Source organism: Narcine bancroftii, chromosome 11 (assembly GCF_036971445.1).
Source record: "Narcine bancroftii isolate sNarBan1 chromosome 11, sNarBan1.hap1, whole genome shotgun sequence".
NCBI classification, from domain to species: domain Eukaryota; kingdom Metazoa; phylum Chordata; class Chondrichthyes; order Torpediniformes; family Narcinidae; genus Narcine; species Narcine bancroftii.
Window position 1 is genome coordinate 8,753,605 of NC_091479.1, and position 16,548 is coordinate 8,770,152.

General features: G+C 46.8%; 1 protein-coding gene across 1 annotated transcript in view; it reads left to right on the top strand.

The window, feature by feature from the left end:
* igf1ra (insulin-like growth factor 1a receptor) overlaps positions 1 to 13,540 on the top strand; it is a 221,913-nt gene extending 208,373 nt beyond the window's left edge. Inside the window, exon 21 of the mRNA XM_069902512.1 lies at positions 2,405 to 13,540. Coding sequence (XP_069758613.1) covers positions 2,405 to 2,756 — 352 coding nt within the window. The 3' untranslated portion in view covers positions 2,757 to 13,540. The remainder of the gene's footprint in view (positions 1 to 2,404) is intronic.
* Positions 13,541 to 16,548: the final 3,008 nt, after the last annotated feature.

Below are 16,548 nucleotides of genomic sequence, written 5' to 3' on the forward strand. Positions count from 1 at the left end.
ACCCAGTATTGTATTCTCCTCTGGTGCCAGGTTGTTGGAGTGGTCACGATGTCTCACTCTGACTCCTGCCTTCCCTGTCAGTCCCAGCAGTACTTGAGATGGTCCCTGGGCCACAGTTATGCAGGTACTGTCCAGTTGTCAAGAGTAGAAGAAGGCCAATTGGCCTGTCACGTCTGCTCTGCCATTTAATAATCCTCCCACTCAGCCCCACTCTCCAGCCTTCTCCCCCATAATCCTTGATGCCCTGACTAATCAAATACCTGTCAATTCCTGTCTTAAATGCACCCAACATCCTGTCTTAAATGCACCCAACATCCTCGCTTCCCCAGCCATTTGTGGCAACAAGTTCCACAGGCCCACGGCCCTCTGACTAAAGAAATTTCTCCCCATCTCTGTTTTAAATTGATGCCCTTTTATCCTGAGGTTGTGCCCTCTAGTCCTAGGCTCCCTACCTTGGGAAACATCCTTGCTACATCTACTCTGTCCAGGCCTTTCAGCATTTGAAATGTCTCTATAAGGTCCCCCCTCATCATTCATTAACTCTCCAAGATTAACAAACAGATCACAATGCCTTTCAATCTCCCCCACAACCACCACCCCCCCCCCCTCCACAACTCCAGCTGTTGCCACCAGTCACAGGAATCTCACTGCCTTTGATTATCCCTCATGCAACCTCTTTGCTGAGACATGTGCACTCAACGTAGACATGTTAATAAATACTGAGAGAAAATAAAGTGTTTGAGAAAAGCAGCTTTTTGTTTTCTGGGACTTCCTGGGAACCTGGCATAGGATTCCCCTGTCCCAACGTTGTCCACTTTGAACAGCCACGGCCCAGGAAATGGTTTTGACTAACTAAACCCTGTTCGCTAAAGGCTTGACACAAGGAGAAAAGGAGTACAAAATCTGCCAGTACCATCAGTAAAACTAGCACAAATTAACCAGTATCACCGACAGTAAAAGTAGCTGCTGCTCTCTGAGAGACTGCAGATGCTGAAATTTGGAGGATAAAAAAATTGGTCAGTGGGTCGAGCGGCATCCGTGGGGGCGGAGCTGTTGTCTGATAAAGGTTTGACGTGAGACGTCAACAACAATGGATACTGCTCAACCTGCTGTAGATTGCTTTTATCTGCTCTTCCAAGCGAGGTTGGGGAGTGGCCATGATATTGGCCCATCTGCCCAGTTGAAATTAAATCTACTTACTCTGCGTTATAATTTGATTTGAATTTGGACGTACACCACGGTAATAGGCACCCAATCATCCTACAACCCCTGGTACATTTTGAAAGGTGGGAGGAAACCGGAGCATGCAGAGAAAACCCACACAGACACAGGGAGAACGTACAAACTCCTTTCAGACAGTGCCAGATTTGAACCCAGGTTGCCCCAAATAAATATTCCCTTGGCTTCTGCTCCTTCCAGCACCGAGTGATATCCTGGGTGGGCTGACCTGAGCTCTGAGTATGGAGTGGAGTTTGTGGTCTCCCACATCACCATCATTGCAGCTGATGTAAGAGAGGCAGGAAGGGCCGAACCATGATGTGCTCCGTTCGATATGGAAGATATAGGCCAGGATGCCATGTGTCAGTGCAGCTGGCTTCTCCCGATCCTTTCAGGCTAGCCCCCACAGGCCTTGTGATGCAGAGCTCTCACCCAACAGTCCTTCCCCCCTCCCTTCCCCACCTCCAGTTCACCTCAAAAAGAACCTCGGTTTGTTTTTCTCTTTACCCTTTGCAATTCTCCAACTCCCACACTTCCATTATCTTAGAACCATAGAACACTACAGCACAGAAAACAGACTCTTCGGCCCTTACAGTCTGTGCTGAAACATCATTTCGCAAGTCCCACTGTGCTACACCCATTCTATAACCCTCCTGACCTCCCCCATCCATGTGTTTATCTAATATAGAACAATATCTTGAATAGTTCTTGTCACCTTGCCTCTCAACAGTGGCTATTGATTCCAACTTTCCCACTGCCCTTCTATTGATGTATTTGTCTTCCTTTCCCATCTTCCCTACGCCAGTCTCCCCCTCTCCTCTCCCCACTCCTTCCTGTCCCCTCTCCCTACTCCTTCCTCTCCCCTCTCCTCCCTCTCAGTCCCTCTCTTCATCCCTCTTCCCTTGCTGCCACCACCCCGTTACCCCTGTTCTTTTGTTCCAATCCCTCTCTTCTTTCTCCCCTCCCCTATTCCCCCGGCCATGTCCCTATTGCCCTGCCCACCTTCTCTGGTCCCTGCCCGGGGAACCTTATTCCCTTGACAGCGTATGGTTGAGTCAGAAGGCTGGTCTGTGTATGTTCACTCTGCCCTAGTGTGGGGAGAGGTGTGGGGTAAAGCCAACACTGTGACAGTTGGTTGGATTTTCCACAACCCCTCCCTCACCTGCTGCTCTTTGCCCTCGGACAGGTGGGAGCTGATGCGCTTGTGCTGGCAGTACAACCCCAGGATGCGGCCCTCGTTCCTGGAAATCATCCAAAGCATCAAGGGGGACCTGGACCCTGCCTTTAAAGAGGTTGCCTACTTCTACAGTGAGGAGTGCAAGAACCGGGATGTGGAAGAGTTTGAGATGGAGGTGGACAACATGGAGAGTGTTCCCCTCGACCCCTGCTCCACCCGGCAGCTCTCTGGCCACAAGGTGGAGAATGGACCCGGCATCGTCCTAAGAGCGAGCTTCGACGAGCGGCAGCCCTACACTCACATGAATGGGGGCCGGAAAAACGAGAAGGTGCTGCCACTGCCTCAGTCGACAGCCTGCTGATCCTCCGGGGACACGTGCGCACACATACACACTCATGCATGTACAAATACACGCACACACACACACACACACACACACACACACACACACACACACACACACACACACACACACACACACACACACACACACACACACACACACACACACACACTCACTCTACTGTATCTCAATCGATCCCAATCTGTCAGCATTGCGCAGTGGGGAGAACTTGTTTCAGTCACCACAAGAATATTTCGTCTGCAAACAGATTTTTTTCTGGGAAGAAAATGTTACTGACAATGCTCAAGCGAGCCTAGGCAGCATGCTGACCGATCTAGGGACGCAAGGTACTTGGTCCCAGCTCTCTCGCTAAATGGAGAACATATCTGAAGTCTGACAGAGGAGTGCCTCTTAGCAGAGATGCTGCCCAGGCCCCTCACTCCGACTGTGGCCATTGCCTGTCACCACTTCCACGTGGATGCCCGTGTTGGTCTCCGTACCGCTGTCGAGAAACCAACCTGAGCAAGGCTGCAGGACAGAATTCTCTTCTGGACCCAGAGGTCTCCTGGATTCAGTTCGCTCTCGCCGCTGACAAATGTTGCCAAAATTCGGAAAAAAAAAAGAAATACAGTTTTTTTAAATAAAAAAAAAACTTCAACTGAAAAAAAAAAGTAGGGTAAGAAGAGAGAAGTGTTTCACAGAAGGACGGACGGATTCAGTTCAGTGCACTAATACATTGGTACACCTACACACACAGTCTGTCTCATTGACCAATCTGTCCACACTGGGATTAACTTAATGCTACAGCAAAAGCTAGGACAGCATCTTTGGAGGAACATCCTTGGAGGTATTCGGGGTCATGGGGACAGTGGGACCGGGCCCAATCCACAAGCTGACGACAAGGCAAGTGGTAAAAAGAGGATGGAGACAGGTGCGGCTTCTTGCAAGAGCATCCGAGGCTAAAGAAACCAGTGAAAGCAAAGGGCAAAAAAGGTGCAGTTAAGTGCGAAGTATTCTCTGATGTCCTCAATACTATCACAGTAGAATTCTAGTGAACGGGTCTTGCAGTTCTATGTTTGACCCTTAACCTTTGGATTCTCATTGTGTCACTTTTATAACTTTTATGGTTTATTATTGACCTGTCTTTAAAAAAAAGCTGCTATAATTTTTTTTTCTTAACTCTGGGGATGAAATCAACTTTACCTTCAAGTCTTGACCCTCCCCCACCACTCCCCACTTTTACCCAGCCACCCCTTCCATGTGTTTTACCTTCAACCAGTCTCTGGGCTCTTTGTACAAAGGTTCAAATCGACTTTTATTTCTTCTTGGTTCCGAATGAGCAGCTGTGTCATTCAGGCGCTGCCTTCGTATTTTTGTTCCTGAGAGAAATTAATGCAAATGGGAAGACATTTCTATGCCTTGTGTCACCTGTGCAGGAACATAAACTGTTCTCTTCCCTAAAGCGATTACAGTGTAGCCTAGCCGAAATGTTCTTTGAGAACTTGCATCTAAATCAGTACAGGGCATGATAAGAATATACTCAGGTCAAACAGTTTAATACTAGTCCGTGTCTTTCTCAGTGTTTCCATGTTAATTTTTGGTCATATGGGTCATATGTAGAGAATTGTTTGCCCTATTCTTCACCAAAAAAAAAACGCAGGCCTTTTATTTAGAGAACTGGGTTAGATATCCTGACAGCTCAACTTTAAATACAACAGTGTTTTTTATTATTTGATTGAATATCTTTAACTCTTTCCTGTCCAGGATTTTAATCTTTAATTTTCCAATTATTAACAGAAAGGGGATAGAACCGGTTAAAGGCTGTGGCAGTAGTGTTGTCCATTTAACTGACTCTACACTCTGATGTCGACCCAACATGACAGACAATCGGAGTTGTACGGTTTACCGTGATTGCTTTGTGCACCCCATCGGAAGCAATAGGTTTTGGTGGAAATATCAGCTTGCCAAATCCAATGGTGCGGTAGTAATAACCAGGGCGTGACCTGACTGCTGGAGTCACCAAAACTTAAACATGGCAAATACCCACCATCGGGGAACGTGGAAGTTCAAAACTAAAAAGAAATGAGCACAGTTTGGCCATTGGTTGATTTGCACGTGACTGCATTGTAAGAGGAAAGGGCCTTGAATTTGCTTTCCGATGTCAGCTCTAGGCGAAGTTGCCTCCCATTGCAAGGTCTCGCCTGCCTCGCTTTGGGCTTTGAGAAGACACAGCCAACAGGCGTTGGGGGGGGGGGGGTGAGATTGGTTGGTCACTTCATTTCTACCCCACATTGTCCCATCTCTCTGCGAGGTGGGCCACTCCCTTGAACCTCGAGTAGAGGTTCAGAAGTGACTTGTTTGGGGGGGTGGGGGGGTGTAAGGGTGGGGGTATTGGTTAGTCCTCTACCCTGCCCCAACACCTGTACTTACATGCAAATCCATGGAGATTTTTGTTCGAAGGACAATCCCGAACCTGGACTGGAAGGTAGTTAACTTTAAGTACAAGAGCAAAAAAAAACAAATCAATAAAGACTGAAATTAGTGACCAGATGTAACTTCAAAGTTTATTGTGAAGTTTTGTATTTGCTTTCTCCTATCCTAGATTAGTTCTTGCTTCCTGTTTGCCACTGTCCCCATTGCATTATTTTCAATATCTGTTAATTAAAAAGGTAATCTATGTAGGATTTTTTTTAATTTATTTTGTAATATCAGTTAGAATCACTGTAAAATGGCCTGAATTCAAATCAGTACTGATTGAAGAGTTGTATTTTAAATGTTACCTGACGGGACAGTTTTTTTTGTTGATGTTTTTCAGCATTTATCTACCTCTTATTTTTTTTTATATATTATATTATATATAAAATACATCTCGCATTCAGCAATCTGAGAGACAGTGCAGTATTTGGGAACCTCATTAATTCACAAACCACATCACACTGAAGAAATCTTTGGAGAAGGACTGGTTGCTTGATTTTCCCTGAGGTCACCGGCTGGGTAGGGAAGGGGAAAGCTTGAAGGTCAGACCCTGCAATTCATTTCGTCCACGGCCGGCTGGCGCTGAGGATGATCCCACCACGGTTGGCTAGACCTGTCCCACCTGCCACGGATGTCGCACCAACTGCCGCCGGAATCCATGGCAATTTCTCCAACACCTTTGCATCTTCGTCCCTGGTTCAACCTCCGGGGGAGTGACAGCGTGACGTTTACATTCTTTTTATTTGGTTTCTGCCCTCAGACCTAAGTGCCGAGCAGCTCCAAAATGGCTTTGCCACCTTTCCGCAAGACCATGAGACAGAGGAGAAGAAATAGGCCATTCAATCATGAGCTGATCTATTCTCCCACTCAGCCCCGCTGTCCAGCCTTCTCCCCATTACCTTTGATGCCCTGGCTAATCAAGAACCTAGATTTTGTTGTACCTTGATGAATGGCTCATCTTTCTTCTCTCGACTATGCTCCAGGTTCACTGCCTGTGGCGGGTGAGTTGGGATAGTCCTTCAGTGAAAGGTGGGCTGGAGACAGGGATTGGGGAAATCAGATCTCCCACCCTGTGCCTCAGAAACGGCAGTGTCCCTGAACTACAGGCGGCCAAGTCCAACAGAGCAATACGGTTGAGCTGGTTTGCCCATTTCTTCAGTCAGGGTGTGATGCAACAATGCATGGTACGAGGGAGGTAGGTTCCAGATCAGTGGGCACGGGAGCAGGATGGAGGTTTTCAGAAACCCACTTCCCAGCACCGAGCAATGTCGGGTTGGCTTCCCTTTCATGGCCAACTTCCTTAAGTTAATGGCCCTTTCCTAACTGGGTTCCAGTCCAGGATTGTCGCAGTGTCTCAACTATCAGAGTGTGCCAACTGTGCCTCATCTACTGAAGCAGATTACCAGCAATAGGCTGAGATACATGCAGTGAGGCAGAAACCAGAGTCTTTGCAAGCTGGGATTGTGCTTCTTGTCTAAGGGGAGGACTCAATTGGCCCCCTGTTATCTCCAGTTGTCAAAGGTTCTTACCGCCAAGTGTTACTGCACTGGGGAAGGTGGTGGGAGCCTTTGGACAGGGGATGCATTGCCCAGGGTCGTGGTTTGTGTAGGACCTCCGAGCAAGGTGGTTGGAAGAGCTCCATTAGTTCCCAGCAGGAGTTTGGTCACAGCTCTTAATTCCACCATCAGATGATCTTTCTGGCACTGCGGGGTGTAAAGAACGAGCTAAATCCCTCCCTGGTTCTCTAGGATATAAGGCTTGGGGCATGGGTGGAGGGGGGTGGCGGGGTGGAGAGACCTTGGTCAGACCCTAAACCCTGCTGCCATTGCACCTCTCCAGGACAATCCAAGAAAAATAAAAGTTTCTCCAGCACATACTGTGAAGAGTCTGAGTTTTGTGAATATCATTCTGTACAAGAGTGGGTCTTGGAAATGCAGCATTAACGGACAGGAAGGGGTGGACCAGAAGAATTTCACTACAATGACAGGACGGGTGCAGGACAAGTGTCAGCTTGTCCAAAGCAATCCTCTGTCCCTGTCCCTGGAGCCAGGAGGGTTTACATCTGGTCCTGATATTTTGGCATAAACCTGCTGAGATTTATTCCAATTACACTGGACAACAAAGATTTTGCTTCCTGAACATTTTTGGGTGTATTTTATGGATTTTGGGCTGCTGATCAAGAAAATCACCTTAAAAGTTTCCTATCGCATACTGTGTTTTAGATATCAACTATTTTGGAGCTTTCCTGATATTTTAAATCTACTCCAAGAAGACGAAACCATGAAAATTCATTTTCTGCATTCGCACTTGGACTCTTTCCCTGCTGACCTTGGTGCTGTCAGTGACGGACACGGTGAAAGGTTTCACCAGGACATTAGGTCCACAGAAAAACAGTATCTGGGCATCTGGAATCCATCAATGCCGGCCGACTATTGTTGGACACTGACACAAGAGGCATCAGATGCCGAGTACAAACGAAAATCAGCGGAAATTTTTTTTAGGTCAGTTGAATTAATGCAATGTGTCCGGGTCACTATGTGATTAAACAGGCTAAATTCAATAAAAGTTAATGTTTCTCCAATCCAGCAAATCTGAAATTATCTTTGTGTTCAGCCTTAAGTTGTCTATCGTAATCCCCAGTTTATTTTCAGGAAGCAAACCTTTTGAAAAAATCTGTTGTCTAGTGTTATTTTTTGAAAGAAGTTGCCTTCTACATCCAACAAAAGGATATGACGAGGCTTTCTTCATTGCGAAGAATCTCAGCTCAATTAGTGTCCGTTCCTCCAGTTATGGATGCAATGGCTGTTTGTTCCTGGCACAGAATGGTTTGGTTCTGCTTCACTTACGAGTTTCAGTGTCCTGGGTCAGGGCTAGCAGCACAAGTAATCCCTTTCCACAGCCTGCGGTTGGGTCTCCTGCTCCTCCTCGCTGACCCACTGATCCAACTGTGTGTCCCCCTGGAAGACCATCCCAGCAAAGATGGGATGGCAGGACAATGCCTCTCTGTCAGCACCCCAGAAGCTGGGAGCTATTGGGACTCAGCAGTGTGCTTGAACGTACCCCACTGCTCGGGTGGGGGGGGGGGGGGGGTGGTGGGGTGATATACAACCGGTGACCTCCTAAACCAGCAACCTTTCCTTCACACTCGCACATATTGATCACCACAACCTCAGATCACAGCTGGTTACAAATGTTTGTTAAACTGTCTGATTTACAATATCGTCAGTAGTTGAAATCTGTATTTGAGAGAGAGAGAGAGAGAATTTTGTTTTAAATCACTAACAATGCTGTGGCCATCTTAGCAATTGTATAGAGCACTTAATTTCAATATGGTTGTTGACTTAAGATGTGACTTTGTGGGCTCGTTGGTGTGGTCCAAGTAGTTTAATGGGACCTGTCCCACTAAATTGGCTACTCAAATTTCCAAACTACGTACCTGGGGACAGGCAAACTCTGATGTGTATAAAAACAGATTTGTGTTGAGGGTGTAAGCCAGAATTGATCAGACTTGTATATTTTGCAAGGACCTGCATTTAGAATGTCTGGGATGAATTGTCTCAAGTTACGTTCCTCGTTTCACTGATCCATCGGTCAGCCAAATTCTTTCCCGTTGCACAAACTGCTAACCTCTTCCCCTCTGTCCTTCCCTCGCTTCCTCTTTTCCTCCATCTCTCCCTCCCTCCTACCCACCCATCCAGGCTGGTGACTCTTGCATGGGAGGCTCTCCCCAGAACTCCTGTGGCTAAGCTGAGGATTGAAACACAGGAATGCCGAAGGAATTCAGCTGGTCTTGCAGCGACAATAGGATTACCGACGCTTTGGGCCTGAGTGGAGTGGCTCAGGCACAGGTCGTTTACCTCCTGTGGACGCTGCGAGACCGGCATTCCTGCGTTTTGGTGTGCAGACTTGTTTACATTGTTACCAGGGGTATTGAGTGCTCGTTGATAAAAGCTCAGTAGTCAGAATAGATTGTGAAAGTCTTTGCCCTTTTGGAAGAACAATTAACATTCACACTCCCAAGTTGAAGGAGTGCTTTTCAGTCTTTCACTGAGTTGGAAATGTAGGGGAAAAGTGGGCTCCAAAACGGCAGTGGTACCAGGCTGGTTGGGCAGTGTCTAAGGCAGGACAGGCAGGCAGATGCTTCCCTGGGTCTGTCAGGTCTTATAGGCCTTTAATTTGAAGCATTCTTTGCTCAAGAAAGGGCCAAGAGTTCCTTGGATTGGGGGGTGGGGGGGGGGGGGTGGGGGGAGGTGGTGGAGTCTCCAGTCCTCAACACTAGATCCTTGGCCTGGGTTGAGTTGGTAAGGACGATGCAAAATGAGGAGGAACTACTGAAACACCTCTGGTCCCTGGACACGTTACACTGGAGCAGGAATGGAGCCTGGTTCAGTTGAACAGCCTGCACCGTTCTCAAGCAGTGAGGGGAAGTTCTGGCCACAGAGCAAGGGATTATGCCAAATCAAAGACAGGTTCCCTAGCAAGCAAGACCCCAACAAACCCTGCGGGTACAACCACCCTTGCTCCTGAGCTGGGAAGAAGTTATTCCTTGCAAATCCAGTTCCCAGAAAGGGGTCTTGCAGCAGAGAGATGTTGGTTTACTGAATATGGGATATTCAGTAGTGAGTAAAAGATAGAGGATAACCCAGTGCACAAATCCCATCGAACCTGATGCATTTTCCAAAAATATTTGTGGAACATCAAGGATACTTCCACCCCTCTGCATTGCAAAACTAGTCAGACCTGACCACGTGTTCACAGTGAATGATGAGGGAAAGTCCCATTCTCCCACCCCACCAACGCCGACCTGGTTTAAACGGAGACTTTCCTCTCCCTCTCTGGGCCTGGGCAGACTCTCCTCTCCCTGAGCCCAAACATGATCACATTGGATGGGGCACGGCTGGCACAGCTCCTCACACAGGGTAAGGGCCCAACTGCTCTTCATTGACTTGCTGAATTCTTGTTTTAAAGCATCAGGTAGGTGAGGATAAAGGAAATCATGGACCGATGTGTTGAGGGATTTCCTTTCATCATTTAAGTTAAGACGATTTAAAGTCAATTTGCCCAATCGAAAGAGATACCTCAAAGTACATACCAGCATAGTTGAGAAAACCAACAATATTTTTGGCCAAAAATGTTACTAGTTTTGTCCTATGGTTTTAGTAATTGTTGTTTTAATGTTACCCAGAGCTGTTGTGATGGACGGAATGATGTCACAGCTAGTTCAGGGGCCCCTTGTACAATACTCATTCAGTGCTTTTGTTGGTCCCTGAAAGAACATGAGTTGTTCTTCCCTCATCTTCTGCTCACCTTGGGACCAGGGAAGATCAGGGTTGGCCCAGGGTAGGAGAGCATCTGGACTGCAGAAATCTTCACAAGCACCGTTCCTGATTGACTGGGACCTGTTCCCAGTTTAAATCCACTTCTCTTCTAAGAATTCCCAGTTCTGCACCCTGGACTCTGTCCACTTGGCTGTTGTTCCTGCGAGCAGAACTGATCGGCAGGATATCAACATCCGATGCCAGTAGTAGTCCCCAGCACCAAGTAAGATCGCTGGTGGCGTGCTGTAGCTGAGGTGGGATAGGATAGAACATGAGAACATTAGAAACAGGAGCAGGAATCAGCCATTCAGCCCATCGAGTCTGCTCCGCCATTCAATGAGATCATAGCTGATCTCATCTCCGCCTACTTGCCTTTTCTCCATATCCTTTACTTGTCTGAAATATATTTACTGAGGTCGCCTCCACTGCTTCAATGGGCAGAGAATTCCACAGATTCTCTACCCTCTGGGAAAAGTAGTTCCTCCCCATCTCTACCCTAAATCTACTACCCTGAATTGTGAGGCCATGACCCCCTTAGTTCTGGTCTCCCCACCAATGGAAACAACTTACCTACCTCTACCATATCTATGCCTTTCATAATTTTAGGTTTCAATAAGATCCCCTCTCAGTCTTCTCGGATAGAATGGATGTGCCAGTAATTCACATAGTGGGCTTGCTTTTCTCCTGCGTTTTAGCCAATTTGGGACCTGTTGTAGTGTTGGGTGAAACAATATTCTCTGATCTGCTAAAACGTAGAGCAAAGCCAACCCTCAGAGTTCATTGCTGTGACTTCTAAAGATTTATTGATGTTCTGAATGGCCTGAGATTACATGACCAGTCTGCCTGGAGTGCTCAATGGGGGAAGTATCCTTGGTAATTAGGGAGCCCTGTCCTCCTGCTATCCCAGGATAGGAAGCCCTGTCCCTTCTGTACCTGGAAAGGGACCCCCTGCTATCTCGGGATAGGGAGTGCCATCCATCTGCTACCCTGGGATAGGTAGCCCCATCCCCTCTGTACCTGGAAAGAGAGCCCTGAACCCCTACTCTTCCAGGTTATAAAACCCCATCCCCCCTGCTATCCCGGTATATGAAGCCCCGTCCTCCTGCTATCCTGGTTAGGAGCCCCATCCCCTCTGTCCCGGGTTAGGAAGCCCCATATCCCTGCTCTATCCCAGGATGGGGAACCCTGTACCCCTGCTATCCTGGGATAGGGAGCCCTGACCCCCTGCTCTCCCGTTAGGGTACCCCATCCCCTCTGACCTGGATTAGGAAGCCCCGTCCCCTTGCTATCCCAGGTTAGGGAACCCCAAACCCCCTGCAATCTCTCGATAAGGTGCCCTATCCCGTCCCCCTGCTATCCTGGGTTAGAGTGCCCTGTGGCGTGTCCCTGCTATCCCAGGTTAACTGAAGGGGAGCAGAAATGCATCCTGGCGGTGACAAGTTCAGACAGCAGTTGGAACCAGGGTATGTGGAGCCTACCCAATCCAGGACCTTCTGCAGAGATTGGGGGCAGTGTGCGTCCAGAGACTATAGTTGGAGGAAGTGAAGGTAAAAATCTCTATCTTGCCATTTTCCATGTTGACGAATAATCGGGCGTAGAAGTGGAACCTTCACACATCTCTGTGTTTAGACAGTCTCTGTTGTTATAATTTGGGGAAGGTAAAACCTGGACCCAACCATCACCCTCAACTTTTGACCAAGTGCCCAAAAGCCTCAAGGCCACCCAATCACAGAGTGACTCGTGACGGTGCTAAGGAAGCAGAAATAGCTGGGGGTTGGTTGATCTGCTCAGCAGGTTAAAGGGATGAGAGGTGGAAAGGGAGGTGAGGGGGTCCACACCATCGTATCAGTTCCTGATTGCTTTTTGCCCAGCTGCTCTGGCAGGGTGCAAACTGCACAAACTTTCCCTTCGGAAAGATCGGAGTGAAGGGAATCCCTGAAGGACGTTTGTAACAGTTAGGTTGCGATGTTGACCAGTTGCCATCCTTCTACGAGGAAAGTGTCTGGGACCATTTTGGGGTTGGGACATTCACTGACGTATTTTGGAGTGGAGTTACTGAGCTTTTATCGCAGGCCCCCCCCCCCCCCCAGCAAGGGCAAAGATAGGAGCCGGTTTTGTGAAGGTAGTTGGTGACTCTTGATTGTTTGTTCTGGGGAATTTTTTTGTTGGATGCACAAATCTGTTGTTCAGTTTTAAATGAGGAAGGACATTTTGTTTTATCCCGGGAGCATCTCCGAGCAGTTTCGTGGGAACGGAAGGGATTTATGAATGAAAGGGTACCTTCAGCGGGAATAATTTTCGTGCAGAGATGGCGAAGAAAATCTCTGTTAGCTGTTGTCTCGGTTTTGAGCGTACTGATAAAGGCACTTATTTACTGCACAAAACAATCTCAAAAGAAAACAGTCCAATTCAGTAATTGTGTGCATTGTTGGAGGGCAGGGCAGGTCGCCAGATTCTGGCCCGTTCTCGAGAAGCCGACAGAGGCAGAGATAAAGCCCCCGACTTTTGCGCTGTATCTACAGTCTGGTGACCAGACCCCACCATCCCCTCCTGCAGTGAAATGTCTAAAAAGAACCCTCAGCGTACAGTTTGTTCTGGGCACTAGGATCAGAGATCTACCTCCTGCAAGGGGGGAGGGGGAGGGGGAGAAAACACAATAAATATTGCAAATTTGGCTCTCCCTTCCCCCACACTTGTTGATTATAATTTTTTTTATTAAAGCAGTAAAGATGGCCAATTTGTTAAATAAAAGACTTACCGCGTGTAAATGATTCATACGGTTCCTGTGTTTATATGGAGATTTGATTCATTGGTTTAAGAAAAATTCAAATGGTTTGTATATTCTGCTGTAAGAATTTCCTCCCTGTTATTTCGATATATTATGGTATCTTTTCATTCAAGAGGAGAAAAAAAAGAAAAACTTGTCTATTTTGACCGGCTAAAGCAATTCTAGGTTCTTCTTACTTGGCTTTTTCTAGTAGTTACAGTACAAAATTTAAGTTAAATAAAATCTGTATGCAAAAAAAAATCAGTGTCCACGTGTCTATCCTTCTCCTCGGCCACAGCGGCAAGTGGAAGACTGGAAGTCTGTCTCCGCGTTCGGGATTTCTGTCTCTTGACTGTTCTGATTTTTTAAAAAAACACATCAATCTTAAACAAAAACATGTCCGCAGGTTCAAGGGTTTTTTTTTTCCACCCCAGCCACTATCAGCCTCTGGACACCTTTCACCAGTAAAAGATGAATCCTGCACTTTTCTCTCCACCCTTGTGACACATTTGTTACAGGCAGACCCCGGGGTTACGAACAAGATTTGCAGGTAAGTCGGAACAGGTACATAGCATCAGTTAGTCAAATGTTTGTCATAGTATATATTTTACCTTTCTATGGATATAAAACTACTGGAGTCAATTTCTTGAAGTAGGCACAGTCCACACTGTTATCGGCAACGTGATCTGACTTAAAATGGTGGACAGCGTTCTCCTTACTCCAACCGAGGCACCAGAAGCCACGCATAGTCCATTCGTGAGTACAAGCTGTCTGTAAGTTGGACGTTCGTAACCCGGGGACTGGCTGAATTGCACTACCTGCTGAACTCAAATATTTGGGTCGACTTACCTGGATTGTACACAAAACAAAGCTTTGTATTTCATTACGTATGTCAATAATTCAAATTCAACTCCATTCTCTGCTCCCATTGCCCAAACCCCTATCTTGGAGGGGATTCCTTTAATAAATGCTTCATCTGGTTTACTATGTCCCATTGTATTTAATCTCCCCATGCTAGGTAGAGGAAGAGAAGATCATTTGGCCCTAAGTGCCTGCTACATCATTCAAGAAAATCACAGCTGATCTTGGCCTCAACTTGCTGTGTAACTTTGACTTCCCTGTTTATTAACACCGTAAGTCGTTGGTGCAGAAATAGGCCATTCAGCCGTCGAGCCTGCCCCGCCATTCAATCATGAGCTGATCCATTTTCCCACTCAGCCCCACTGCCCGGCCTTCTCCTCGTAACCTCTGATGCCCTGGCTAATCCAGAACCTATCAATCTTTCCCTTATATATTCCCAATGCCCTGGTCTCCACAACCGCCTGTGGTAACAAATTTCATAGATTTACCACCCTCCCTAAAGATATCCCTCTGGTTCTCTATTCTAAGTTGACACCCTCTTGTCCTTGACTCTGCTACCATGGGAAACAACCTTCCTACATCTACTCTGTCCATGCCTTTCAACATCCGAAATGTTTTTTTTTTAATTTTATTTTTCACACCATAAATCACATTAGCCATGATATACACTTTTTCTTTTTCACACATATACAGTGACTTTTTCTCCCCCCCCCCTCCTCCCAAACCACCCCCCCACCCCCCCCTCTCATCCATTTTAGGTATACAATCTAGGTTGCATTAAGCCAGTCAGACAATGTTGTCATTCAACAAAAATACACCAGAAATTCTACTGAGTCCATTCTTTTCTTTCCTTCTCCTTCCATCAACTTAGGTAATGTTTGTCCCCGGTAGGTTTTCGCTATTGTATTTAATGTAAGGCTCCCATACTCGTTCGAATATTTCAATATTATTTCTTAAACTATATGTTTCAATGAGATCCTGCCTCATTCTCCAAAATTCCAATGAGTATAGGCCAAGAGTTGACAAACGTTCCTTGTGTGATAGTGAAAAGACATATCAGTTTTTAACTGGTGGTTGGTGGTGAGGATTATGTGCTACTAGTTCAAGCTTATTGTCACATGTACTAAGATGCAGTGAGAGAAAATTGTTTTGCAAGCAGTCCAGCTGTTTGTGGACTTAGTTCAGCAAGTAAGGCACGGTACCGAAATGTGGAGTGAGAGAGAGAGTTCAAATTCGAGTTTGTTGTCAAATCACTGCCAATAAATTGAACCAAACAAAATAACTTGACAATAGACAATACCAGAGGACATCTGCTTAAGGTGCTCCCAATGGAAGCAGTGGATTCATTTCCTTATACAAAACTGTCAGTAAATGTCATAAATAGGGGACAGTGAGACCCATTGAGCTTAGCGTCTTATACAATTCTCTTTTGGGTCTATCACCTTACAGCTTCCACACAGTAAGACTGCACACTCTCGCCTGTGCCCTAAGAAGTTGCCAGACCTTGTTAGGAAATTTAATCGATGCTGTGCCTTCCTAGGTAATGAGGTGGTGTGGGCCCAGTTTTGATCAGTTGGTACTGATCGAAGGAAGCATCATTTTACTGGTACTGGTGTGAGGTTCATTCAGGAGTCTGGTAACAGCAGGAAAGAAATGTCCTTGAATTTGGTGGTGTGTGCTCTCACCCTGGTGAATCTTCCTGATTTTGGGGGGGGGGGGCATGGGTGAAAGGTTGTGGAGAGAGTGTGGGCAGGGTGGGATGAGTCTTTTAATGTTGGCTGCTTTCCCAAGGCATCGGGTGGTAGACATGGAGGGGAGGTGGGTGTGTGATGGTTTGAGCCAAGTTCACAACCCTCTGCAGTTTCTTGGTTTTGGGCACAGCAAACCTGACAGGGACACTGAAAGGGTGGGGGTACCTGGGGAAGGGGTGGGGGTACCTGGGGAAGGGGTGCAGGTGACATGGAAAATTTCTGCAGGCTTCTGAGGAAGCACGGGCATGGAGCGGTTTCGACACCTTCGGATGGATTAGGACAGATAATACTTAAGTTGTAAATTTGACAACAAAACTTTCCAAACTAATACAATAGCCACTCGCCAGTCCGGTCCATGTGTTTGTACCACAGCCACTGTACGGTCCATGTGTTTGTACAACAGCTGCTGTCCGGTCCATGTGTTTGTTCTGGATGATCTTCGATCAATAACGGAATACTTCAGCTGCTCTATTGGTGAAGAAAAGGTTGAGGATTGCTGTTCCATTTCAATAAGGTAATCTCTCCTCTTCCGAAATGCCAGATAATGCCCAAGCATGCTCAATTTTGGCATAAGAGAGGCCACACCTAATATTCCGTCTGGGCCCTCTCCAACCAGATTACATTAATATCAACCTCCA